The sequence below is a fragment of the Grampus griseus genome (genome assembly GCF_964374135.1).
Source record: "Grampus griseus genome assembly, chromosome: 20".
Classification (NCBI taxonomy): Eukaryota; Metazoa; Chordata; class Mammalia; order Artiodactyla; family Delphinidae; genus Grampus; species Grampus griseus.
In genome coordinates, this window is record NC_139014.1 from 39,523,346 (window position 1) to 39,550,018 (window position 26,673).

The 26,673-nt window shown below is 41.2% G+C and overlaps 1 protein-coding gene across 5 annotated transcripts in view; it reads right to left on the reverse strand.

The window, feature by feature from the left end:
* Positions 1-26,449, reverse strand: part of ULK2 (unc-51 like autophagy activating kinase 2) — a gene marked incomplete at its 5' end in the record, with an annotated part of 67,159 nt that extends 40,710 nt beyond the window's left edge. For 4 of the 5 annotated variants that reach the window (XR_014298288.1, XR_014298289.1, XM_082678411.1 and 1 more), the window contains 12 exons: positions 2,678-2,766; positions 3,109-3,156; positions 4,690-4,772; positions 5,994-6,052; positions 7,352-7,453; positions 9,229-9,302; positions 10,156-10,329; positions 15,551-15,587; positions 15,883-15,915; positions 24,190-24,231; positions 25,372-25,464; positions 26,357-26,446. Coding sequence is in view for 3 of the 5 variants with exons in the window: in XM_082678411.1 (XP_082534537.1) it covers positions 2,678-2,766; positions 3,109-3,156; positions 4,690-4,772; positions 5,994-6,052; positions 7,352-7,453; positions 9,229-9,302; positions 10,156-10,329; positions 15,551-15,587; positions 15,883-15,915; positions 24,190-24,231; positions 25,372-25,464; positions 26,357-26,446 (924 nt within the window). Of the gene's footprint in view, positions 1-2,677; positions 2,767-3,108; positions 3,157-4,689; positions 4,773-5,993; positions 6,053-7,351; positions 7,454-9,228; positions 9,303-10,155; positions 10,330-15,550; positions 15,588-15,882; positions 15,916-24,189; positions 24,232-25,371; positions 25,465-26,356 lie in introns of all 5 variants that reach the window. The other variant, XM_082678412.1, reaches the window with a different exon arrangement.
* Positions 26,450-26,673: the final 224 nt, after the last annotated feature.

Sequence of the window (26,673 nt, forward strand, 5' to 3'; positions counted from 1 at the left end):
CAACAAGAGAAGCCACTGCAATGAGAAGCCCGCGCACCACAACGAAGAGTAGCCCCCGCTCGCCGCAACTAGAGAAAGCCTGCGTGCAGCAACGAAGACCCAACGTAGCCGAAAATAAATAAATAAAAAAACAAAAAACAAAAACAAAAAATTCAGCTCAGTGCCTCTCCTGAGCATCTGTGCTGGCTTCTTAGTCTGATTTCATGCCCCTCATCCACACTCCCACAGGCAGTAAAGGCGTGTATACATATGCTTCTATAGCGATGCTTTACCTGCCTCTTCTCCACACAATTAAACTAAAAGCTCCTCAGTGAAGGGACCTGGTCATATCTTCCACTGGTATCAACCAAAACTTCACAGAAAGTAGGCATTTAATAAATGTGACTAAAGCAATAGATATTCAAGAGATATTATCTAAGTAGCATTTAGCCTATACCCAGTATCCTAACTAAAAGAGTGATTTGAGCTTTTTGTTACAGAGTTTTTGTTTTTCACCTTTCAAAGATTTCTCTGGAATGAAGTAGTGGCTGGATATTTGTGTGAGAACACAAACAGTAGCGGCTGGATATTTGTGTGAGAACGTAAAAAAGAGAATGTTACGTGGGCATGCCTGCATGCATCCACCCTCAGTACAAGAGTCTGCTGCAGCCCTAGGAAGGAAGGCAGTGCCTATAGGAAGTCCTCTCACTTTTGCAGACTGTTGAAAGCAAGGCCTAACAAATCATCCCATTTTCTAATCTCACTAACTGGAAATTACATTACATTACATTACATTATTCCTGCTCTCCTCTTATTTCCAGATTTCCTTGTTATTTTCACTTCAAGCATTAGCTTGTCATAAAGGCCTTCTAAAAAAGGTTTTTCCACCAAAGTTCTGAGCATCTAAGTATGTCTCCCCTACCCCGCCCCTCGCCCCTCCTCCTGCGAGCACCTGTTCCACTCTTCCCAGCGGCCCAAGACACGCTGCTGTCTTGCGCTCCCTTTCAAAGCATCCCCATCCAACAAAAGCCCAGCACACTCTGTCCAGTCAAAGCACTTCCCAGCTGCGTCCCTCCTGGCGGCCCCTCTCTTTCTCCTCCCTTGGGGTCCTACCATCCCCCAGGCTTTCCCACACTCAGCTTCTCCCCTGCTGTCCTTCTCCAGCACCATCTCTGCTTTTCACACCGCGTGTCACCTTGTATCACCTTGTATCACATACGTGCTCCATCATGGTAGCTACAGTTATCAAGCACTCACTACATACTACCACCCACTCCCCTTCAACCAGAGGTTAACCAGGCCTCTGTAACCTACGTTACAGACAAGGAAGCTCAGCTCAGCCTGGGAACTGACCTGCCCTGTAGGATATAGTGAGCAAGCAGCAGGGCCAGCGCTGAGGCTGGTCCTGCCCGGCTCCAAACAGAGCCTTCGGTCTTTCCCTGCAGTTCCTCTGCATTTCTCCCCAGTCGCTCCAAATCCAGTGTTTTCCTATATTCCAGACTGAAACTGGAAATACACACCACTTTTTTCTCCTCTTAGTTTTTTTAAATTCATGGGAATGTAATGTAAGTCTTATTAGTCTATCTGGTCTGAGCCTGCAGGGCTGTGCAGAAGGGCTTCCTGCCAGCTTTAGGGCTCATCCATTCGCAACAGGCTGCCGCAGCATCTGCTTTCACTGTGGGGTACTGGGTTTCCTGGAAAATAAGAATAACTGCACCTGTCACTTCCTGAGTATTACTGTGTGCCAGGCACTGGAGCAGGTGCTTTTGCTCATTTATCCTTAAAAAACTCTATGAAGTGGGTAAATTATACTCACTTTACTTATGAGAAACAGGCTCAGAGACACCGAGTCACCTGTCATAGGTAATATGGCAAGTCAGGGATGTGGACGCTCCCAAGCCCCAGACTCTTAAGCCTCAAGCTGCTAATCACCCAACCAGCTCCCTCTGCGATTCCCCGACCCTTCTGCCAGCAGAATTCAAGAAATGCACGTCTGCCAGGCCAGTCTGGAAAATACCTGCAGTGGCTGACACAACGGCCCCTGGACCTTGGCTTGTGAAAAGTCTCAAGGTCACAGCCCTCTCAGGCAGCAAGAGAGATGTGGGGGAAAGTCCAGAAAAGCACAGAAGTCGGAAAGGCAAGACCTGGGAGAGCAGAGCAGAAGGAAGGAATGACCAGAAGTGGCCGTAAGTTCTCAGGATCAGGAAGAAGCACTGAGACTGCAGGGAAGATGGCCATGGGGTGCACGGCTCGGGCAGCCCTGGGGAGGGAAGAGGCTGCAGTGGAGCCGGCTCACAGGGCCAGTCACCATGACTACGGGGCCTAAGGCAGTGAAGTCCGCTCAGAGGGCACTCGTCCACCACTGCAAGTTCTATGTACGATAACTGTCCAGACCGGTGTTTATGACATTCATGAAACAAATGCGAACTACCTATCTACGTGTCACAGTGACATCTTTCCCCACCTCACTGGTCACGAAAGGGTGAGAGTACTGTGTCCACCAGTCAGAGGGGAGTGTGCACAGCCAGATAAGGCAGAGTCCAGACCGAGGGCCTCAACAATAGCACTCTTTGCCCAGGCCTCAGCTGCGCTAGGAAACTCCACACATAAAGAGAATACCCACGACGTATCTGCAGGCTCTGTGAGCAGATGCAATAACACAGGCTCTAACGTTACCTTTAATACAACCAGGACTTACAGGTGGAGAGGCGAAGCGACAGGATGGAGAGCTGCTACAGGGACCTTCAGAGGCAGAGCCGGCGTACACGGGCACCGGGACCGGGCAGGCTGGGGGAGAAACACCGACGAATGGAGTGCGATTACACGAGCTGTCCACTAGCAAACCTGTCACAACTACTACAGCTTTGTGTTGGCCAAAAATTTACATTCACCTACTTATTACAGCTCCCATGGGTGAAACCAAAAATGCAGTAATTACTAAACTCTTTCAATTTGGACTTGGAAGGAAAAACAGAATTGTAATTAAATAAACACAACTACAAATATTTAAGAAAAGCTCAATGAAATCTTGAGAAGCACATAAAAAATTAATTTTATAATACCAAATACTAATTTTTCCTTAAGCTTGCATTCACTCTTTAAGTAGAAATGTAAAAAGTGGGTACTCACATTTTTTTACTGGAACTTGCTCAAGAAAAGGATGGCTAAAAAATGCTTCTATAATGAAAATGAGAATGCAACCATTAAACTGATGTTGATTTTTGCAGATAGGTTAACCTCGTCAATGTAGTCAACATAATATCCTTGAGATCATACATAATTATTATTAACTTCTTTACATAGACTCCATTTCCTTTAAATGTAAAAGCACGTTACTTTATAAATCATCCATAAAACCCATCAAATTATAAGTAATTCTTAATGAATGAAAATTTTAAAATAATGGTGTGAATTCTCAGAGTGTCCATTACCAGCACAGCACCCCTGAGGCGACTAAAGCAGATGTGTCCTCTAGTGTGTGCTGTCCTCAAACAGACAAGGGCACGGAGAACTGTGACCAGGCCCTCGCTCATCGCTCTGTGAACTATGGCTCTTAACTGTCCTAATGGGAAATCTTAGACAGCTGATTTGTATAATAAACTCTACTCTCCTGTCCCAGAAGAAATATTCCTACAGCTGGTTTCACATTTTTAAAAAAGCTATTAATTTGATTTTTAGTTTCTTCCGCTATTCACCAAGGATAAAACCTACACAGTAAGCCTGCTAATTAGATAAAGATAAATAAGTAGGTGAGTACATGGCAGTTCATTAATTTACTCTTTTCCTGTATGTATAATTGCGTTATTTCTTTAAAACCTCACGAAGACCATCTCATTCTTCATTAAGTCTCCAAATTGTATGTTACTAAATAGCACAGAGCAGACAAGGAGAATGGCACAGCCCAGCACGGAGGTTCTCCAGGTAATACACAATCAGGAATGAGCTGAAGTCAGGTTTAGTCTAAACTACCTCCCACTCGGAAGCACTCGGTTCACTGTCCCCGTAAATGTTCTCAGTAGACAGTAGCTCTAATAGTTTCTGTATGGCGGAAAGATGAAATAGTCTAAACATATCTTTTCTTAAAGTGTGGTAAAAATTGGAATTAAACTTTAGTCATGTAGTTTGGTAAATATTTTTATCTTTCCGAGGGAGAAATTAAACTGAGATTGCTCTGTGACCATGAGAAACATCGGCCAATAGTGAAACAACAAATAGGATAATAGCTTCTAAATTATTGATTATATTAACTATTTATATACCTTCCATACATTTACAAAATATGTGAAAGAAAAAAGACAAAGAGATAGAAAGAAAAGTAAAACTGATTTTCATTTTCTTCTGAAACATCTGTAGTGTCTTTTAAAAAAACCTTTTCATGTGGTTGCCAAGGTGGGTAGGGGCGTAGGGATGGAGTGGGAGTTTGGGATTAGCAGATGCAAGCTAGTATATATAGGATGGATGAACAACAAGGTCCTACTGTATAGCACAGGGAACTATATTCAACAACCTGTGATAAACCATAATGGAAAAGAATATGAAAAGAATGTATACATATGTGTAACTGAATCACTTTGCTGTATACCAGAAACTAACACAACATTGTAAATCAACCATACTTCAATAAAAAATAAATTAAAAAAAAACTTTTTTGAATACACAAAAATAAAATTAGAAACTAGCATACATACAAAATTTGAAAATATTACTTACCAAAGTCCATTCTATCTTTTTGGTTTCTCTGAAGCAAACCCAAAAGGAGATTAGCCAAATAAGGTGATGTTTCTCTGGGAATGCTGGGGGGGGGAAAGGAAAAAAAAACCACCTAAGTGGTGAGTTTATATATTAACTACACGACTTTCGCCTTCATTACAGTAAATGAAAATGTATATACAGTTTCACAAACACTACATTTTATACCAAGAGAACCATGGTAGACCTTCATTCCTTAAAGGAAAAAACAAACAAACAAACAAACACTAAGCAACTGCCTTTGAAAAACAGCATCAATTTGGGAAGATTCTTGCATCGTGCTTCTTATTGCTGTTTTTGGAATATCTGCAAGAACACAGCACTTCACAAGCACAGACCATCTTGAGTTTTAACACAATGTCGACCTAGCACTAACAGTTGCTACAGAGTTCTCTGTTAGACAAACAGCCACCTCCAATTCCATCTGCAAAAGGGCAGAGCTTAAATAAATACAAGTGAGACATAACACAGCTTCCTGAAATCCAATAAAAAAGGACAAGGCAATTAAAAAAAAAAAGTGAGTAATAGGAATATGTAATTCACAGAATAAAAACACACAAAAGGATGTTAAACAAATAGCGAGCCAACCTCACTAGTAAAGAGAATAATGCAAGTTAAATGAAGAGCTAATTGGCCCTGCTTGGGAGGCATCAGACTGGTAACAACCCCTGCTGGTAGAACGCAGGAAAGGAGCGCACTGCTTGTTCAGCAGTGCAAACAGGGCCAGCCGAGCTGGAGAGAGTGTCTCTAAGCCCAACAATTCCATTTCTAGGAGTCCATCCTAAAGGAATGCACAAATGTGTGTATACATGCACGCACGCACACACATACACAATCTCTCCTCAGTAAAGCCTGTTTGTAGTATCCAAAAAAATGAAAACAGGGATCTGATTAAACAAAATACGTTACATCTAACTTGGGGACTCTAGCTATTTTAGAGCTAGCTATTTTCTAGGGGAAAGCCTAGCTATTTTCTACTTTATGCACATCTATTCTGTTTGCATCTCCCTCCCCTCAAAGAACACATATAACTTCTGTAGGTTTTTCTTTTAAATAAACTTAACATTTTTAAAAAGAAAGAAAATGATACAGCACACAGGCACCTACGATACACTAGTAATTTTCTAATTTCCTGTTAAAATGAAAGCTCTCCTTACTGTTAATTGAAAAAAGATTCAATAACGGAAAAACATAAAACACATAGAATTCAAATAGATAACACTGCACCGACAAATGGTAAAACCCAGTGTAATCAAAACACATACCTAGGCGTTAAGTTTCTGTTTTTCTCATAAAGCATCCGTAGGTCTTGAGGACTATTAGCCTGTTTTAAAAAAAAAAAAAAAAAAGGGAAGAAAAAGGTTTAATTTCCTAAACAATTAAGGGCAAAAATTCCAAATCATATGATCAAAGCTCACATTCTGCTATAGAACAGAGACTCTGAACCTGAAAGCCATGGAATGCTGAAGGAGCCATAGATGGGCACCAGGAACTTAAAAAACTTCTGAAATTGTACGTGAATTCTGCGCATCTGGGCATAATAATGTACCTTTTCTGAGGTCAGATTCTCAGAAAGGCCTGAAAATCACTACTCTGGAGGTTACATGGCCTACCCACAGGTGTATTTTTACTGTGTAAGATCAGGGTGTATTTTACCTCTGAGGGATTCAAGGAAGAGAACTCAGATGACTGCTACTCTTCTGCCATAGTAACGCGCAGCACCCTCATAATAAGCGCTGCTGAATTAGTGAAGCTGTCTCTACGCCCAAACTAGGTTGGGAAATTAAGTGTTCAACCTGGCTGTGTCACCGACTTTTAAAAACCATGTTGGGCAAATAATTTCACTCTGTTCCAGTTTTCAGATTCAAAACTCCTCTTTGTAACTGGGCAGTATGAACTCAAGAGGAATCACTGTGATTATACCCTAGGAGGCCTCTTTTTGGCAGGATGTTAAGGGAGAGGAAGACCTACTCAAAGTAACTTCCATAAAGCCTAAATAATTACCTCTCACCCAGCAGTGACAGGAATAGAGAGCTGGGGACAGTTTCCAGTGATCTTCCCAGACCTGCCCTAGCCCTCACGTGGATTCCAGGACCCCAAAACAAGGCTAAGCAGGAAGCGCTGACATCACTGTTCACACCTCTTTCCCACCAGGTTGTTAGCTAAGCTGCACCAGCTTTTATGAGCCTGGGGAACCTAAGCGGCCCCAGGCCCAGTCCAACTACTAGGGAAGGCAGATAAAAAAGGAAAAAGCGAAAGATGTTCTGGCTCACTACAGCAGTTTTGCCTGTTAACAAAATCAAAATAAGTCACAGAGGAAACAGAAACACTGCTTTCAAAGTACAGGTGACCCTTGAACACCATGGGTTTGAACTGTGCAGGAACCTTTTTTCGATACATACTACAGTACTACACGATCTGCAGTTGGTTGAACCCACGGATGCAGAACGGCAAGTACAAGGGGCCGACTGTAAAGTTACAGCACATTTTCCACTGCAAGGGGTCAGCACCCCTAACTCCTACATCGTTCAAGGGTCAACTGTATTCCCCATTTTATAAGTCAAAGGCAACTGCAAAATGAGAAGATCCCCAAACTGAGCACATCCAAAAAAAGTCAAGGTACCTGAAAAGGTGGTTTTCCAACAAGGCACTGATATATCACTGTCCCTATGCTCCACAGGTCGGCCTTGGCATCATAATGTTGAGACATAATAACCTCAGGAGCCTGGGGATAAAACAATTCAAGAGACATGCATTAGGTCATTTACATAATTAATATGTATGGATTAATTAGCTGGAAAAGGTCATACTCCTAACAAAACCACAAAAATAAAAACAACACACTGTGATATTGCCCTAATCAAATGATACTGCAATGAATACAGAACCACATTCTTACATTGAGGCTTACTGGTAAATCTCAGAAACAACGGCGCATGAAAAGCAGCAAGTTGCAGAAACAAACATTTCTATATAATATTATGGACACATAAACTACAAAAAGAGTATTAAAATAATAATAAAGAAAAATATACCCCAATTACAGGATAGAGGTTACTTCTGGGGTAGGAGAGTGGGAAATGGAAAAAGGAAGGCTACGGAGGGCACATGAACCGTTTCTGAAATACTTTATTTGTTTCTAAAAAAAAGATCAAAGCAAACATGACAAAATGTTAACTTTGTTAAATACGGATGGTAGGTACACAAGTGTTTGCTATATTATTCCTGTCATTTGAAAACTTTTAAAATAATGGAAAATCTGTTATGCAAAATACAATAATGAAAACTATCTTGGGACTTCCCTGGCAGTCCAGTGGTTAACACTCCGCACTTCCAATGCAGGGGGCGTGAGTTCGATCCCTGGTCGGGGAACTAAGATCTCACATGTTGCTCAGAGCAGCCAAAAAAATAAAATTTTTTTTTCTCTGCTGCTTTGTCACAGCTATTTTCCCACCCTCTCATTAGATGTTGCTTTTTAAAAATACCATCAATCAAGGCAAGCATGGCATTAAATAGGAATGTCAAATACACTTAAAAGATAGTGAAATTTTATTTTCCAGGCATAACATTTTTATTTATTGTCCTTAATAAATTTCTTATTGAGCCACCTCCCTTTAATAATCAGCCCAAGCACTGTCTACCCTCAAGGTTATTAGTTCAAGGCTGAACTACTTTCACACTCAAGAAGTGCAAAATAGTATTTAATTATATTAAATTATAACATTTACTAAATAAGCAGTAAGATTATGATCAGGAAAAAGTAAGTCTAATACAAAAAATTTTTTTTGCACTTTGATTACTAGTTCCCTTAGCTCAAAGTGGTTTTACATTAGAAGAAACCCTAATTGAACATAAAACCATTTTAAATTAAAACTGAAACAGGTACATTTATTTACTTCACAGGATTCTGAAGTTCCAGAATTAAGGAACTTCCAGGCTTAACACCTCACATTAGTTCAGAAGTTTCACAGCTTCACCCTATTAGACCTGACAGTAACCACAGGAGAGGATAAAGAGGAAAACTAAGATTTTTTTCAGCTGTTAAGTGTGACACTGATGGAAAACACTTCTACAATATAGGGATACTGTCTAAAGAGACAACATGCAGAAGATGACTACACCCTACAGCTGAAGAGGTACGTGCCCCAAAAGGTTTATTTTTAAGTATTCCTAAAATTATACATTATGTATAGCATGACCATATTTCATCAACTTTTGTTTTCAATTTAATCTAACAGGAGATTTCTACCATAATAACTAACTAATCATGTTAAAAAATAAATGCCAATGGGGAAAGATGACAGACTTTCACAGTCCGCTATACTAAAGTGAAAGACGTCTGCATTATATCATTATCAGTAATAGAATTAACATTTGTAATATAGTAAAAACTCAGACTATATATAAAATCACATCTTACTTGGAAACAAGTATTATACTTAAATTCCAATGCTTATGCTGCTGTGCTGTAAACACACAAGGATGCAAACACTCACTCACCATGTACATTGGAGACCCACACAGCGTTGCAGCCATCATGTTACTATGTAGGTAACGAGCAAAACCAAAATCCGCTATTTCACAAAATGAAAAGGAGAAAATCAAATGATATCTTTGCTCAGTTAACACAGATCATATGATTCTTTAAAGATATAGGAGGGTACAAAAGAACTGTGAGAAATTAAAGCTTACTGAATAAGACTGTCCACCAAAGAGAGCTACCTCACTTTCAACAAGTTAAGAAACAGTAGTCATCACCAACTGCACAAGTCACTGCTCTGCTAGTTTTGTAAGCAAGAAGGAAGTGCCACACTTCGCAAGAGAAAATGCTAATTATAACACATGATCCATTAATACAGCTCTCATCCAATATCAATACCAGTATAGAACTGGAGCTGTTTTTGTCCTCCTCCAGATACCAGATGTAACCCATAAAATATCAGAGATTTCTTAAAATACTGCTAAATAATCATTTTTCCACCAACGAAGAGAAAAACTTTTAAAAAAATCTAGCATTATAAACTGCTTCAAATAATCCTGAGAGTGCTAAAAAAACTTCCAAGTAAGAAGCCTGAACTAAATGATCTCTCAGGTCCCTCACGTTAAAATCCAACAAGCTGTAAAGAATCAGGGTTATTAATTTGCTGCCAGCAACCATGATACATTAGCTTCCCTGTGATAAGAAGAAGCAGGATTTCCTGCTGGGAGTCGCACTCAGAGCTCCTAGCATGGGGTCTTTGGCCCCGTCTAGTGCCTGCTGCCAATAATGTAAAGGGTTCCCATATCCAAATGTACCTCACTGAACTCAATAAAAATGTTAAAAGTGCCTCAACAAAGTCCATCATTCTAACAAAGCTGAACTAAAATTATCTAAAAATACCAAGTCCCAAAAACGTTCTTTGCATGAGACAATACAGAGCCAGGTACCTATTTTGATGCGAATACCACTGACAGTGGCCTTCCTACGATTGGCATAGGACAGCAGGATGTTCTGGGGCTTGAGATCCCTGTGGATGATCCCCTTGGTGTGCAGGATCCGCATGGCGGCTGCAATCTGATGCAGAAAGACTCTGATGGTGTCTTCACTGAGAGTGCCTTTAGCTGGGAGAAAAGGCGCTCCATCAACATTCAAGTATCATCTGCACATTCTGAGGAGAACACTGAGGGAGTACGGAACTGGGATTCGCATTTTCTCACTGTTTTTACTTTAACAATTTAAGTCTGTGAAGAGAGAGCGGATATCTCAAAATTTTTAATCAATCTGTTGTAAAGAGAACTGATTTACACTTGCATCTTTCATTTTCACTGGTGTTCCTCTTTGGCTTTCCTCTCGCATTTTTACTGGGAAGAATGAGCATAACAAGAGGTGCTCAACAAATGTGAGTCTCCTCCACAAGCCAAAAATAAGGCCCCTTCATGTCAAATACCTGGAATAAATGTCCACATTTAATTCCAACCATTACCTGAGCACGAATTAAAAACAGGTGAACTGCTTGGATGGCGAGACTTGGGCATCCCTTCCACGTGGGCCTGCCGGGGTTGGTGGCCCTACACCTGTCTCCTCCCATCTCCCTGTTGCCAACACACCGCCTCACTGCAGCATCTCTCCTAACTAAAGACACCCGTAAGAAGCCATGTCTTCGGTACTACGAAGAGGTGGTAGGAATGATCTGAGGGTAGTCACTGTTCAGCAAACAGCAGTGTTTCTACGCGCACACTGGAGCACGTAATGGAACAGAGCTTGGTTTGGAGTCAGGTTGCCTTTGTTCAAATCCCAGCTCCTCCACTTACTGCGTGACCCTGGAAGATGACACCTCTGTGCCCATCCTCATCTATAAAAAGCTGAAAATAGACTAACCACACGGGGCTGTTGTAACAATCAAGCAAGACAGCATATTTAGTAATAGAGACTTTAGAAAAAGGTCTGGCACATAAGTACTCAAATGTGGGCAGTACACAAATATATACTTCAAGACAGTGGTTCTAAAAGTCATTCCTTGAATCTACATTAGGGATTTAATATCCATGGCCCCATTTTAAAGCCTTTGTGAACATACTTCTGCCCATACAACTCTAGAATATGCTCTTTATAACCTTTCCATATGCACTTAAGATTAAGAAAGAAATAACATTAACACTCAGAACAAGTGAAATATTACTTTAAAAATCATTTTAGGGGCTTCCCTGGTGGCACAGTGGTTGAGAATCTGCCTGCCAATGCAGGGGACACAGGTTCAAGCCCTGGTCTGGGAAGATCCCACATGTCTCGGAGCAACTAGGCCTGTGAGCCACAACTACTGAGCCTGCGCGTCTGGAGCTTCTGCTCCGCAACAAGAGAGGCCGCGACAGTGAGAGGCCCGCGCACCGCGATGAAGAGTGGCCCCCGCTCATCGCAACTAGAGAAAGCCCACGCACAGAAACAAAGACCCAACACGGCCAAAAATTAATTAATTAATTAATTAATTATTTTTTAAAAATCATTTTAATGACACATTAAGTGACAGTTTATGTCCTTAACATTTTCAAATAAACTAAATCCCCCTGGTTTAAAAATTACCAAATTGGCCTTCCCTGGTGGTGCAGTGGTTAAGAATCCACCTGCCAATGCAGGGGACACGGGTTCGAGCCCTGGTCCAGAAAGATCCCACATGCCATGGAGCAACTAAGCCCGTGCACCACAACTACTGTGCCTGTGCTCTAGAGCCCATGAGCCACAACTACTGAGCCCGCACACCTAGAGCCCGTGCTCCCAACAAGAGAAGCCACAGCAATGAGAAGCCCGTGCACCGCAACAAAGAGTAGCCCCCGCTCGCCGCAACTAGAGAAAGCCCGCGCGCAACAATGAATAAAAGACTCAACACAGCCAAAAATAAATAAATAAATGTACTTTAAAAAAAATTATCTAATACTTTTTTCTGTGAGGGTAGTTCTTAACCTATCCACTTTTTAAAATTCTTTGGAGTTCTTTTCCTGATGCTATTAAAAAATAAAAATCCAAATACGCTAAAACATATGAAAAGTGAAATCTTCCCTAATCCCATCCCGGAGATGAATGAACACTGTTTACCTCTGGAGTATATTCTTCCAGATCTACTTTACTGCAGGTGGCAACACATAAATGACTGCACATTAGTGGGAGCATCAAATCAACAACTAGAGCTTTATTTTTGTAATGTCTTACTTAAATTACACTGAAACAGTTAAAATGGACGGTAGAGCTTCCCTGGTGGCGCAGTGGTTAAGAATCCGTCTGCCAATGCAGGGGACACGGGTTCGAGCCCTGATCTGGGAAGATCTCACATGCCACGGAGCAACTAAACCCGTGCGCCACAACTACTGAGCCTGCCTGGTGGAGCCCGTGAGCCACAACTACTGAAGCCCACGCGCCTAGAGCCCGTGCTCCCAAAAAGAGAAGCTACCGCAATGAGAAGCCCGCGCACCACAACGAAGAGTAGCCCCCGCTCGCCGCAACTAGAGAGCAACCGTGCACAGCAACTAAGACCCAACACAGCCAAAAATAAATAAATTAATTAAATGTATTATAAATAAATAAAATTTTAAAAATGGATGGTACAGGGCTTCCCTGGTGGTGCAGTGGTTGAGAGTCTGCCTGCCGATGCAGGGGACGCGTGTTTGTGCCCCGGTCTGGGAGGATCCCACATGCCTCGGAGCGGCTGGGCCCATGAACCATGGCCACTGAGCCTGCGCGTCCAGAGCCTGTGCTCCGCAACAGGAGAGGCCACAACAGTGAGAGGCCCACGTACAGCGGGGGGAGAAAAAAAAAAAAAAGGATGGTACAGTTTCTTCCATTTCATTCATTTACATTTTCATTCTAGGGCTTAGAAAAATTTCGCTACTTTAAATGACTACGGCTGCTTAGAACCAGTATCACTGCCCCATGACATACTATTGAATAGACTTAGGGTTTATCTGATTCAGAGTCCAAATTCTAACACTGTTCCTGTGGGGAAAAATTAATGACCTAGTTTAGGCTGCTTCTGGGCACAAATGACAGTAAAAAATTCACATATTTCTATGAACACAGGATGCCTACTCTCAACACAATCCCATAAATTGAAATTCTCACGTTAAAAGTTTAACATTTTAAAGGTACAGCTATCATGAAAACTCTCAGATGAATGAACTCTTGAGCAGTTCGCCCTAGCAGGGCAGGCTCAGCTGTGGCTGCCACACTGAAGATATCTGCTAGAATTAAAGTACAGCTTACCAACTACTCTACAATTTGTCTTATTTAAAACTTGCAATTGATAGAATTTGTTTTCTATCTTTCGATAGAAAAGGGACTTTATTTATCAAAGCAAATAAAAGGACTAAATAGGTGTCTTGTGATTTAGCGGCATTAGAACATCCAGACCTCCGGCCGCCAGACCTTCCAGACCAGTGCTCTCCAACAGAAATATAATATGAGTCACATACGTACCTTCAAGTTTTCTAGTAGCCACATTTTCAAACATGAAAAGAAACTGGTGGACTAACATATATTTAATCTACTACTTCCAAAATATTATCATTTCAACCTATAATCAATATAAAAAACTTAAGATATAATCATTCTTTTTTCCTATGAAGTGTTCAAAATCCAACGTGTGTTTTATATCACAGCACATCTCAATTCAGACTAGCCACATTTCAAGAGCTCAACAGTCCCACGTGGTCCATGGTACCATATTGAAGAGTAGACAATTCTTTAATTCTAGACAATTCCTTAAGGACCAAATTTAGTTTACATGTCTCTTCAACTGGCAGCTAGAGACCAGGGAGAGGTTAAATAATGACCAAAATCGCATAGTGATTAAGTTATATGAACAACAGAACTACTGCAAACCAGCCTGCCTGCCTGACTGCAGCATTCTGGTAAGCTCTTTACTCTTGGGTCTCCTGTTCTAGCACTATTGCTCTGGAATATCCAATGCAGAGCTCAACATCACAGACAAAAGTGCTGTCGAAGCTAACAAATCTGCTACAGCAGCATCAGCACCTATGTCAGTCCAACAGGATTTCTGTGAAAGAAGGAAACTGATATTCCAATGAGGGCTCTAAACGGCTAAGGTGCCCCTCAACCTGACCCCAGGGAAAGGAGCTTTCATCAGGATCACTAAGCAGTCAAGGAGTTCAAGATTCAGAGGCGGACCAGAAGGTAAAGGCAAGGTGTCTTCTAGCTCCAACTCCTCTTCCCCAGCAGTGAAGAAAGTGCCTGTCTCTGCACGGTATCCACTAGGAAATGACATTTTGAAAAATCTTTTCATCAAACTGAGAATTTCTTTAAAAAGAATCTCAGAGAAATACAAAAACACACATGGACTAAACTCCTGAGTTCAGCATAATGGCTGTCTCTAAGCGGGAGGGACCGGAGTTGGATCACAGAAGGGCCTACAGGAGCTTCAGCTGTATTTAGGAGGAGTAATCCTTGTGTTCTTTACATTATTTCTACATGGCTTTCCAAACCTCAGCAATATATTCTAAAGATTTTTAAAATCTCATTTTCAATTGCACTCCTCGTTTACTTGAACATTTGAAATATGTTGTTCCTCTTCTGTAAGCTGTCCATACCCTTTGTGTGTGTATTTACTGCTGTCTTAGTGTTTTCACAAGCAACTGTCATGGCCTGTCTCTAGGCTGCGTGACGAGCCTCTCCCTTTTTGCCTACTCCCCGTGTATCTTTAAGGGGAGAGAAAGTAGGTGCTGGCCTCACCTAACGTCGTTTTAAAAAGCACTTTTGAGGGACACAATTTGATTTGAGCACTTACTGTCCTACATGAATACACTTTAGATACTAGCAACATCCAGTACTAAAATCTTACCCCTGGGCCACAAAATATCTTACCTCTGGGCCACATAATAATTTCAAGGTTACACTTAATCCCTTATAACATTTTAAAAAATTTACGAGCAACATTCACATTAATAAACACATTCTTGGATACATTCTTCCATTCTGGTTTGCTTTGTTTTGTTTTGTTTTTGTGAAGTAAATGAAATGGACTAAAGGTTCACTGACAGCAGCCCACTAGCATCTTTTGAAGAGAAATTCTGTTGGTTTTTCTCTCTTGGGGAGAGGCCCTACCTCTCAAACTGTCCGAGAGAGGCACACATAAACAAGTACTTATACACAAGCAAAGTTTAGGAGCAAAACCACAACAAATGACAGTCAGTCAGCAAAGTGACCACAATTACACATACACAAATATTTCCTGAATGTTTCTATACAAGTACAGAAAACAGGGGTAGCATATTTCAGAAGTAAATGAAGACTAACCAGACCACATTACTACACTGAGCACTGACAAAGTAAAAAAATTACCTTGCAAATAATCTGCCAGGTCTCCACCATTGCAATACTGATATATAAAAGAAAAAGTAATTAAAATAAGACACTGCTTCAAGCTTAATTCAATTCATTATCAGTTAACTTTAATTAAAAATACATTTGTATATAATATAAATCAAGTCTCACAAATTATAAGAATTATAGAATCAACATTTAAAAATTTTATATTCCTTATAAAATAGAATCTAAATCACTGAATCAACTTTATTAATCCAAATTTTCAAATAACCTACCATCAATTTTGAAGTACCTATTAATCAAAAGAAATTTGAAATAAATTAAACAGAAACCTGTATACTACCTACCTCCATCACCAGAAAGACAGAGTTGGGTAATTCCTGAAAGTAAACATATTAAATATGGTTTAGATTAGAGAAAAAATTAAGCACAAATTTTAAAAATAATGACAGTTAATAAAAAAAGTACATGTGTCCATTTTAAACAAGTAAAATGAACTCACAAAATCCATTCGTAAGTGAAATTTAAAATCCCCAAAACAATGACATAGCACCTCAGCTTCAATGACACTAATGTAGTCATCAAAGAGTTCAATTCTATTCATGGAAAGAACTAAAGAAAGATTCATCTTTTGGAAGAAAGATTCATCTTTTGGTTATGGTTATGGTAAATTTACCGCTTGTGGAAAAAAGGAAGGATTCTCTGGTCCTCAAGGAAGCACTTCCACTTTGAAAAGTTTACGATTTGGAGCAATGACTTGATAAATCCTCCCTAGCAACACTAAATGCACAATCTGAGTTCTGGAATACATGATCCAGGATGCTTAGTTCTTTGTTTTTCTGTATATTTGAAGGCAATCACATTACTTGGGAATTGCTGGCAAAGGGAAGACATTTTATCACATGAGAAATCATTAAACATACCTTTCAACAAAATTTTCTTCTTCTCAAGTATAAAATACAAAAATCTGATCTCAAACCAGTGTTGTTTAATCATGTAGGAGCTCCATACCCTAGCTACTGCAGAGGAAAGAGAGCGAGGACGCCTAAGGGGAGGCTAAGGAGACACAAAGAACTTCTGTTCCTTCAATATGACAAAGACACATTCCCGTCTTGGTTTTCACAATTTTGGGGGTACACATAACCACTTAGTTTCCCCAAACATTCACTCACTCATTCAATAAATAAGGCAGAAATACTTTAACATCTTTGACTTCTCGGGCAGACCTTCCTTTGCCCACCTTTGAAGCAATGAAAATCTCCACAGATTCAATCATTCTCTCCAACACCCCGCTTGCGTAAAGGCCCGTCCTTTACATGAAGCACCAGAGTAACCTGCAGCAGGAGGAGCTGCAAGAGCCCGGAAGAGTCAGCAAAGGAAGGAGAAAAAAAACGTTCATTTTTTAGCAAAACCAATCAAGCCATCTATATACAAATCAAAACTGAAACGGTACTGGAGCCCAGGGAACTAAGAAATGCTTGTAGGGTCAGAAAGGCTGAGAAGTGAGGCCAACATACCTGTGAGCCAGACCACACCAAGGGTTTTCCAAAGCTGAATATATATTTACCCTCCCTTCTAATGTTAAGACATCCACATCCTCAACTACTCCCCAGAACTTCCACCAACAAAACCAAACATAATGAATTTCATTTTAACATTTCCCTACTCAAAGTCCTTATTAACTTGATAAAAAAAAAACACCTATTCTCTAAAAAGAAGGGGGAAAAAAGGATATCATTATGAACAACTCAATGCCAGTATGCCAAAATTTGCATGAAACGAATACACTGAAAAACAATTTGAGGGGCCTTCCCTGGTGGTGCAGTGGTTGAGAGCCCGCCTGCCGATGCAGGGGACATGGGTTCGTGCCCCGGTCCGGGAAGATCCCACGTGCTGCGGAGCGGCTGGGCCCATGAGCCATGGCCGCTGAGCCTGCGCATCCAGAGCCTGTGCTCCGCAGTGGGAGAGGCCACAACAGTGAGAGGCCCGCGTACCGCAAAAAACAAACAAAAAAAACAATTTGAGGAAAAACGCAACTTACTAAAACTGACAAGAAGTAGAAAATTTGAAAAGGTATGTATCTATTAAAGAAACTGAATTATAATTTAAAAGCTTTCCACAAAGAAATTCTCCTTAAGTTTCAGTACAGTCCCAATCAAAATCGAAGGAGGTTTTGTGCATGTGTGGAAGTTGACAAGTTGATTCCAAAATGTATGTGGAAATGCAAAAGGCTAAGAATAACTAAATATCATGCAGAAAAAGAAAAATAAAAGTTGGAGAATTTATACTACTAGATATCAAGTATGATACTAGATATCATAAAACTATACTGAAAAAGACAGTGAGGTAAAGGCTAAGGGGACAGAAAAGAGTCTAGAAACAGGCCCCCACATGTGAGCTCGCAATGCAGAGATGACAGTACAGAAGGGAAGGATGTCGGTTCAGCAACAGATCAACTGGCTCCCCTTTGTAAAAGTAAATGAATTGTGACCCCTACCTCACGCCACATACAAACTCATTTCCAGGTAGATTATAGAGCTAAATGTGCCAGATAAAACAATAAAGACTCTGGGGAAAAACAAAGAATATCCTCATGACCCTAGGGTGGGCAAAGTTTTCTTAAATATGATACAAAAGCACTAAATACAAAAGGAAGAAACAATACACTGGACTACATTAAAATTAAGAATTTCTACTCACCAAAACAAACGGTTAAGATAGCAAAAAGGCAAGTCAGAGTGGGTAAGTCATTCACAACACCCATATCTGTCAAACGACTCATATCCACAATATATAAAGAACTCTAACAAATTAATAACAAAAAGACAACCCAATAGAAAAACAAGCTTCTACAGTAATTTCAAAAAGATATTTAAATGACTAATAAACTTACAAACGGTACTCAAATCAGGAATCATCAGGAAAACGCCAATCACAATCATAATAAGACACCTCATCACCTGAATGGCTAACACTGCTGAGTGCTGGCAAGGATGTGGCGTGACAAACTGACGAAATGTGGTGGGAGTGTAAGCCAATACGCTGGCAGTATAAGCTAGGCCTATGCATAGCCTATGATCCAGAAATTCCTCTTCTATAATGAAGCCTCCGTAAAAACCCAAAAGGACAGGCTTCCAAGAGCTTCCAGGATGGTGAACATGATGAAATCTGGTGAGAGTGGCCCACTCAGGGTGGATACCTTGCCCTAAGCATCTCTTCCATCTGGCTGTTCCTGTGTTACATTCTTTTATAATAAACCAGTAATCTGGTAAGTTTTCTCTGAGCTTTGTGAGCCACTCTAGCAAATTAATGGAACCCAAGGAAGGGGCAGGGAGCAGACCAGAGGGCCGGGAAAACCACTTCAGCACAAAGGACAAAGAGCTGCCAACTCTGATTCCCTCTTCCTCACCTCCTACAGTACCCAAGTCCTATCAACCCGGCCTCCTAGACGTTCCATCAGTCTGTCCAGGCCTCCCCATTTCCACCGGTGCCTTCACCCACCCAAACACCTGCAGCATGGTGGCCCCATATCCACCCGTGCCCACTCTCCACAGAGTAGCCAGTGTTTTACACACTTTAAGAAACTCGTATGCCTATTAATTTATAATGGAGAATATGTCTTTCTCTAACCATAATGATTAGGTCTAATACTCTCTCTATATATACTCCCTAACTGGCATAAAAATACCTGGAATGCTAATTCATAATCAGAAGACTGCCCAAGGATTACAGAAAGAAAGAAAGCAAAAGTAGGTCTTCCCCTTTCCCCAAAAGAAGAAAATTGCTTTTTTTCTTGATTATAAAAAAAAGTATGTGCTTATTGCAAAAACTTAAGATACATAAAATCTGAAGGAAGAAAGTTAAAAAATCACCTTAATCTCACCATCTGAAAGAAGCGCTATTAATATCTCAGTGGTCTTGCTTTCATGCATCTATAATACTTGTACACATATTCACACCCAAAGGAAGCATGTACATGCTAGGTTTTTTAAATTTTAATATCCTTCCATATCTTTCTTTTACTCATACAATCATAAGTTAAACATACACATACTTTACTTTGAAAAAATGGGATATCATATATAGATGTCTGAACCTTGCTTTCCTCACTCAGTAATACACCAAAGAAATCCCTCCAGGTCAACTACATACAGACAACCCTTTTTCATAAGTGTGTTATATGTCATAGTGTGACTATATCACCATTTATTAAGCTATTCCCTTGCTAAGGAACATCACTTGTTTCTAGTTTGGGCCATTATAAGCAAAGCTATATTGGTTCTTGGACATACATCCTAATTCTCAAGCTTTTATGGCTCTGGGACAGATGCCCAGGAATCTGGGTTGCTTAATAAAAGGGTGTGTATTTCTAATGATGACAGATATTTCTCCTCATTGAAAGATTTTTTAACTACCTATTATATACAAGACACTATTCCAGGTCCTGAGGATACAGCAGAAAGCCAACAGAGTTAAATGCCCTGTTCTCCCCAGTCTTCAATTCTAAGAAGGGAGGGTCAGGCGCAAGACAACAAACGGAAGAAATACGTCTGCAGAGCTCGTTAGAGGTGATAGGTGCTTGGGAGGAGGGGAGACCGCGCTGGGGAGGGACTGCAGTTTTATTTAGGTGGCTAAAGAAAGCGTCCCTGAAAGCACAGCGCTTGAAGAAGGACCTAAAGGAGGCTGGGGCGTGCCTGTGCAGGCTACAGACACGGAGACCGTCCTGTGCATACAGTCTCCCTGTAGGGGACACAGTGCTCCAGGAACCACAAGGAAGCCCGAGTGGACGGAACACAAGCAGCGAAGCACAGAGCAGGGGAGCCAGAGCCAGGGGCAACGGGGTTGGGCTTTCACTCACAGGAATGGGGTCCGCACAGAGGAGGGACACGCCCTACCTGCACTACGGGGGGAGGGCTCTGACCGCAGTGTTGGGACTATTCTTCAGGGCATGGGGGCAAGGTGTCGCCAGACAGCATCCCCAAAACATTCTAGCGGTTCGCATTTGTGCCAGTGACACAGGAGAATAGCTTACACCTCCCCCCAATCCCACCAGTAAGAATTACTGCACTTTTTAATTTTGCCCACCGGAAGGCTGAGAAGTGACATCTGTTACCTTAATTTACATTTCCCTACTTGTTCATGAATATCATGTATTTCTTAGCCATTTTTATTTCTCTTATAAGAACCAACAATTTGTATCCTTTGCTCACTTCCTCTTTGGGTTGTCTTTTCCTTAATTTGCGAGGTTTATACATTTTAGGTGTCAGCCCGTCACCTTTCAGGTTGTACCAATTTTCTCAAAACTGCCATTCGTCAACTCCATGTTTTTGCATTTTACTGTGGTATAGATTTAAGTGTACAAAGACTTGTGACACATGTATACACCCACATAACTACGCTTCCAGTCAAAATACAGAACATTTCCATCAGCCCAGAAAGTTCCCACATACCCCTTTTCTGTCCGTCCCTGATACCAAGTAGCAACCTCTGATCTGCTTTCCCCAATTTCTATCACCCTAGCTGAGTCCCGTCTCCTCTTGAAACTCACAAAAACAGAATCACACAATAGCTGTATATAGCTGGCTTCTTTTTCTCAACATAACGTTTGAGATTCATATGTTATGGCAACTATCAAGTTTGTTCCTTTTTATGGCTGTCAATTTGTTCACAATATTATTTGCTATGAAATAATTTTTTTTAAATTTTGTATGTCCCTACCACTTTTATGGCTTCTGAGTTTATCTTGATATAAAATACCTTTCTAGCTCTTAGATTACATATTTAAGCCTTTAATTCATCTAAAAGTTATTTTGGAAAATGATGAAAATAGACGTCCAACTTCATTTTGTCTCAGTTTGCCAGCACCCTCTATGAAATGCATCTTTTTCTCACTATACTAAAAATTACCAAGAGGTGGATGTTTATCCAGATCACTGACATTCATGCAGGGAAGTATTCCCAACTAACAATATTTACCTCATGCCCAGAATGCTCAAAGATATGTATCTTCTGAAAAACAGACATGGTATCACCCCCCAAATGGTTCTGCACTGTCCTCAAACTAGAGATCCACCCCATGTGGCCCCTCCACCCTCTCCTGCATCACTCAGCACTACTCCTACCTCCCGTCTGCACTCCCACCACATCCCTTCTTCCAGGTCCTCATGCTAGCTCGTCCCTCCTGTCAGCTCCTCCCAGAGGCCGCATCTGCAGGGGAAGCTGACCTGTTCTCCCCGCCCTCACTGGAGCCCGGCCTCCTCCCACTTGATTATAGATTCATATATCTATTTAGAAAACTCTAAAATAAACATAACAAACAGTGGTTGTCTCTGGGAAGTGCCATGTCTTTTCCAATTTATTTGTGTTGACAATGTTGGAATATTTTAACTGTGGGCATATATTACTTTTGTAATTAGGGAAAATGTGTTTCTTTTTAAGTGTCATCCAAACTGAAACCTGATCACTACAAACAATGTCAACAGTTCTCAATTCATCAAAGTGCACACAAACTTGAGGTGGACCTCCACAAGAGATGGCCAGTGAGAATGGTGCCAACACCCTGTACCCCTTGATGAACGGTCGGAATCCAGGAAGCAAATCCGAACTCTGTTTACTTGACAGCCAAACGCTGAAGACTAGATTCATTCGACTAATGGTTCTTAAGTTTATTTTTACAAATTAGTTCCAGGAGTACACAATGCACAAAACAGTAAACATTCTCATGCAGTCACCTTGACATTCCCAACTGTTCCTTAATTCTGGTTTCTGAGTACATGTTCTCCCTGATGCTACCTCATTCTGCAGCCAAAACCAGTACTTTTAAATATTTCTCATTCTGATAGAAAAAATCCAACTACACTCTCTACCCTGAAAGCAAGACCTACTCGGAAATTGACAGGGTTTTCTGCACTTCTCAAAAGATGGGAAATTAAGAGTTAATATTATTTAACAATTTTTGTACGAGGCGCTGACTTGTACCACGTGGTGCCCTCTATCTACAGAGACTAAAACAACCACACAAACAGCTCTGAGGAGAACCAACATTTCAATAGGGACTCTGACATCAGATCAGTTTTACTTTAAACTTTTCTCCCCTTTCTTTCTAGGCTGCTTTGAAATTTCTCAAATGAAGGAGTAAATTACACCTATTTAAATAGGTAATAAACTATACCCACAGCACGCACATATTCTGTGTGTGGAGTTTAAACTGCAACATTTTTGGAGAACAATCACACACTGTCATCAAAAACTTTAAAACTGTTCATGCTATTTTTCCTAGTAATTCCAATTCTAGAAACTCAACTTACAGGAAATAATTGGGTATCTTCAGAAGGTATGTATTCTCCTCGTAGCATTTTTTTTTTACAATGGGAAAAACCTTAACATCTTATAACATGGGTTTAGTTAAATATAAATACTCTGTGGTATGATATGACACGAAAAACGACTATATATATATATTTTTAAAGGACATATAGAGAGCAGTCCGCTAAAATTAAGCACACTAAGAGCAAGGACTTCGTTCTGCTCACGGCTTTGCTCCTCTGTTCCTTGCACTTACAAACGCCTGGCCACCGTAGCCCCTCAAACCTCACGCGTGCTCATCAGTAACAGACCCCTGGGGCTCTCACTGGGTGCATATCACTGGCCAAGTGTGATTCCAGTATTCAGGGATTTATAAAACACAATATGGCCCCCAAATATAAGCCAACTACTTGCTCTGGTGCTCCACCCAAAAACCAGGAATTCTCTCCAAAGTTGGCCTTTTTAAAAGGATTTCCAAGGGTAATTTTGACTATATAGAAATGCTGCCTTTGAAGGTAACTTCTGAGGACTTCCCTGGTGGCGCAGTGGTTAGGAATCCGCCTGCCAGTGCAGGGGGACACAGGTTTGAGCCCTTGTCCGGGAAGATCCCACATGCTGCAGAGCAACTGAGCCCGCGAGCCACAACTACTGAAGCCCACACACCTAGAGCCCGCGAGTCGCAAGAGAAGCCACCGCACTGAGAAGCCCGCGCACCATGATGAAGAGTAGCCCCTGCTCACCGCAACTAGAGAAAACACGAGCACAGCAACGGAGACACAACACAGCCACAAATAAAAATAAATAAAATAAATAAATTTATTAAAAGAAAAAAAACAGAAAGTAACTTCAGAACCCAGCCTTCCCACCTCCACATACAATGCAACTCTACTGCATGCCATGGCGATAATCCCAGACAAATCTAGATGAATATGCAGAGTTTCTTTGTTTTTATTCCACGTATTGTCTAATATCTCCACCATTAGCAAATGTTGCTTTTGCAATAAGAAAAAAGCTCTACCTGATTTTTTTAATAGCTCAAAATAGTCCTTTCTACATTTATCACAGAGATGCTAGATCTGGACTTGACCTAAGACAACACTACTCCTATAGTATATTATCTGTCAGTAAGTTTACTCATGCAGCCCATTATTTATTTTATCCTTCTGCCCTATCCTATTGTAAACAAATTCTTAATTAATAAACACACAGCTCAAGCTATATATCTTTTCAACAAGAATAAGGCAATTTTCTATTTCTGTTAAGATTCACTTAGATTTGTATGAAATAGAAAAAAATTTAAGTTCTTTATTAACATACAAATATTTCTTTAAAAATCCAAAATAAGGTACCTGAACATCATAGAGCGCTACAATGTTTTCATGCTGAAGTTCCTGTTAAGAAAATCGAGAATTCAAAATATTTGTATTTATTCTAATAATTATAATATTTCAATACACAAATAAAATTAAGTATACACACACATATATATCCATTTATACTACTTCTAGTATACCATACTTCTGTTACTAGATTAAAACAATTCAGTCTACTGAAGAATAAAAACAAATGTGCCTGATCAAACTTTACTTGGGGCCTAAATATTTTTTTACTGTCCTAATTTTTTAGACTCTTAACAAGGTGAGTACTCTCATTTACAAAATAAAGGTCAGAGTTAGTATGACCACATACTTTCTGCTAGTCTTTCAGATTTAATATACAACAAGAAAGGCATAAAATTCCAAAGTGCTTTTAAAAAGCACCATTTGCCTAAAAGAACACGAAGTATACTTCAACAAGCTATAATTCTTACCAAAGAGCTGTCCAGAGAATAGTAGTTCTGACGAATGTTAGATGAAGGTTCCATGTTTATATTACTTTGGGAAACACTGGGTTAAACACACCTAAATTGGTCTCTTCATTGTATAATTTTTTTCGACTTTCTTTAATGAGTCAAGTGCTTTGTCACTCTCCAAGAAGTATTTAGTAAACAGGATTTTCCACACTTATTTGACCACGAACTCTTTTTTTCCCTCAAAGCATCCCACTTGGATAACAGTGCTTGTGAGTGATCTAAAAAGACCACTTTAAATAAATAAATAAAAATAAAAAGACCACTTCCAAGGAAAGTAACTTTGTTCAATTTATAAGGAAGAAAGATTGCAACTGCCCCCATTTCTCCCCCCCCCAAAAAAATTAACTATAACATGAAAGGAATCAGTAGAAGAGATAAATAATGTGTAAGAGGGACCTGCCTCTTCTCAAACAATAAGGCAATAACTAAGGGAAAGAAAGGATGAGAAGCTAAAAGCAGTTTTCATCTAATCCCTCTAAGCATTGGCCAAGAGCCACAAACATCTATTCTTAAAAACAGCTTCCCAGTACTCAATGTTTCAAAAAATTGAGCATGCAAAAAATGAAAGCGACAGGTGAACATTCTCAAACTTGGGGCCAACTACCAAAATTGCAAAGGATGTCATCATGTATCCATTTAAGTTTTAATCTAGTATGAAATATCACATAAAGAAACATACCTTTAAGATTTTAATTTCCTTCCCAAGCAGTATTTGTGATTTTGACAAGTTCTTTTTATTAATACTTTTAATAGCTACCTCCCAATCAGTTTTCTGGAAAGAAAAAACAGTTACTCCTGCAAATTATTCCACAGAAACAATGCAACAGCAAAAAAAAAAAAAATCTATAAGCATAACGATGTTTTTAGCAAATTCATGTAACAGCACTGAGAAGAAAAGTAGAAAAGAACCCGAATCTCTAACAGGAAAATTATTTTATAAATTAAAGGTGTAGCAAGCTAATGTCCTGCAAGATAGCCAGTAAAAATAAATATGAAGACCACGTAGTAACAAGCATTAAGTGAAAAAAGGACACAGTTTATTTACAACTATTTAAAAGTTATGGAGGATAACCTCGGAGGTGGTATAGTTAACTGAAAACAGGATTTGACAGCTAGGTAGGATTAAACGTGTTTTCGCTATTTTTTTTCCCTTGAGTTTTAAGTTACTCTCATGATAAAGTCAGTAGTATTTATTACTTTATCGGCTAAGCAACCAGGCCATCCCTTTGGACCTGCCCCTTGCCCCAAGCCTTCCAGGATTATTTCCACTCCCGGGGTGCCTTTCCAAATTCTTTAGATCCTAAAACCTGCTGGGGGCCTGTTTGCGAAACAGCAGAAGCTTTAAAAAAAAAAAAAAAAAAAAGCTAAGCCCGCTTACGGGTCGATTTGGGTCTCCCCGCGCCCCGCCCAGCCCCGGGGACTGAGGCCGGTGGGGCCGTCCGGGCCCCGCGTGGGGAAAGGCGACACCGAGTCGGGGAAGCCCCGGGCTCGCGGACCGCCGGCCGGTTTTCCGCTGGGTCTGCAATTATTGGCCACCGGGGAGGGTCCGTGCGCTGCCGGCGCGGCCCAGCCGCCGCCCCCTCGCACCCGCCGCCGCCCCCTCGCACCCGCCGCGACCGCGCCTCAGGCGCCGCCGGCCGCCCGGCCCGGCCGGCGGGGCTCACCTGGCGGTGCCGCCCCCGGAAGACCACAGCGAAGGCCCCGTGTCCCACGAGGTCCCGCTTGCTGTACTCGAAGTCGCCCACCACCTCCATGGCCGCGCCCCGGGGTCGGCGCGGGCGGCCGGGCGGGCGGGCGGCGATCAGCACCGCGGGCCCGCCGGCCCCGAGCGCGCCCGCCGGCCGCCGAGCTGGGGCAGCCGAGGCCCCGGGCCCGAGCCGGCGCTCATGCCGAGAGGCCGGGCGGAAACGGGGAGGCGCCGCGCAGGGCCGGGGTCAGCGAGGCCTGGCCCGGCCCCGGCCGCTCCTCATGCCGGCCACCG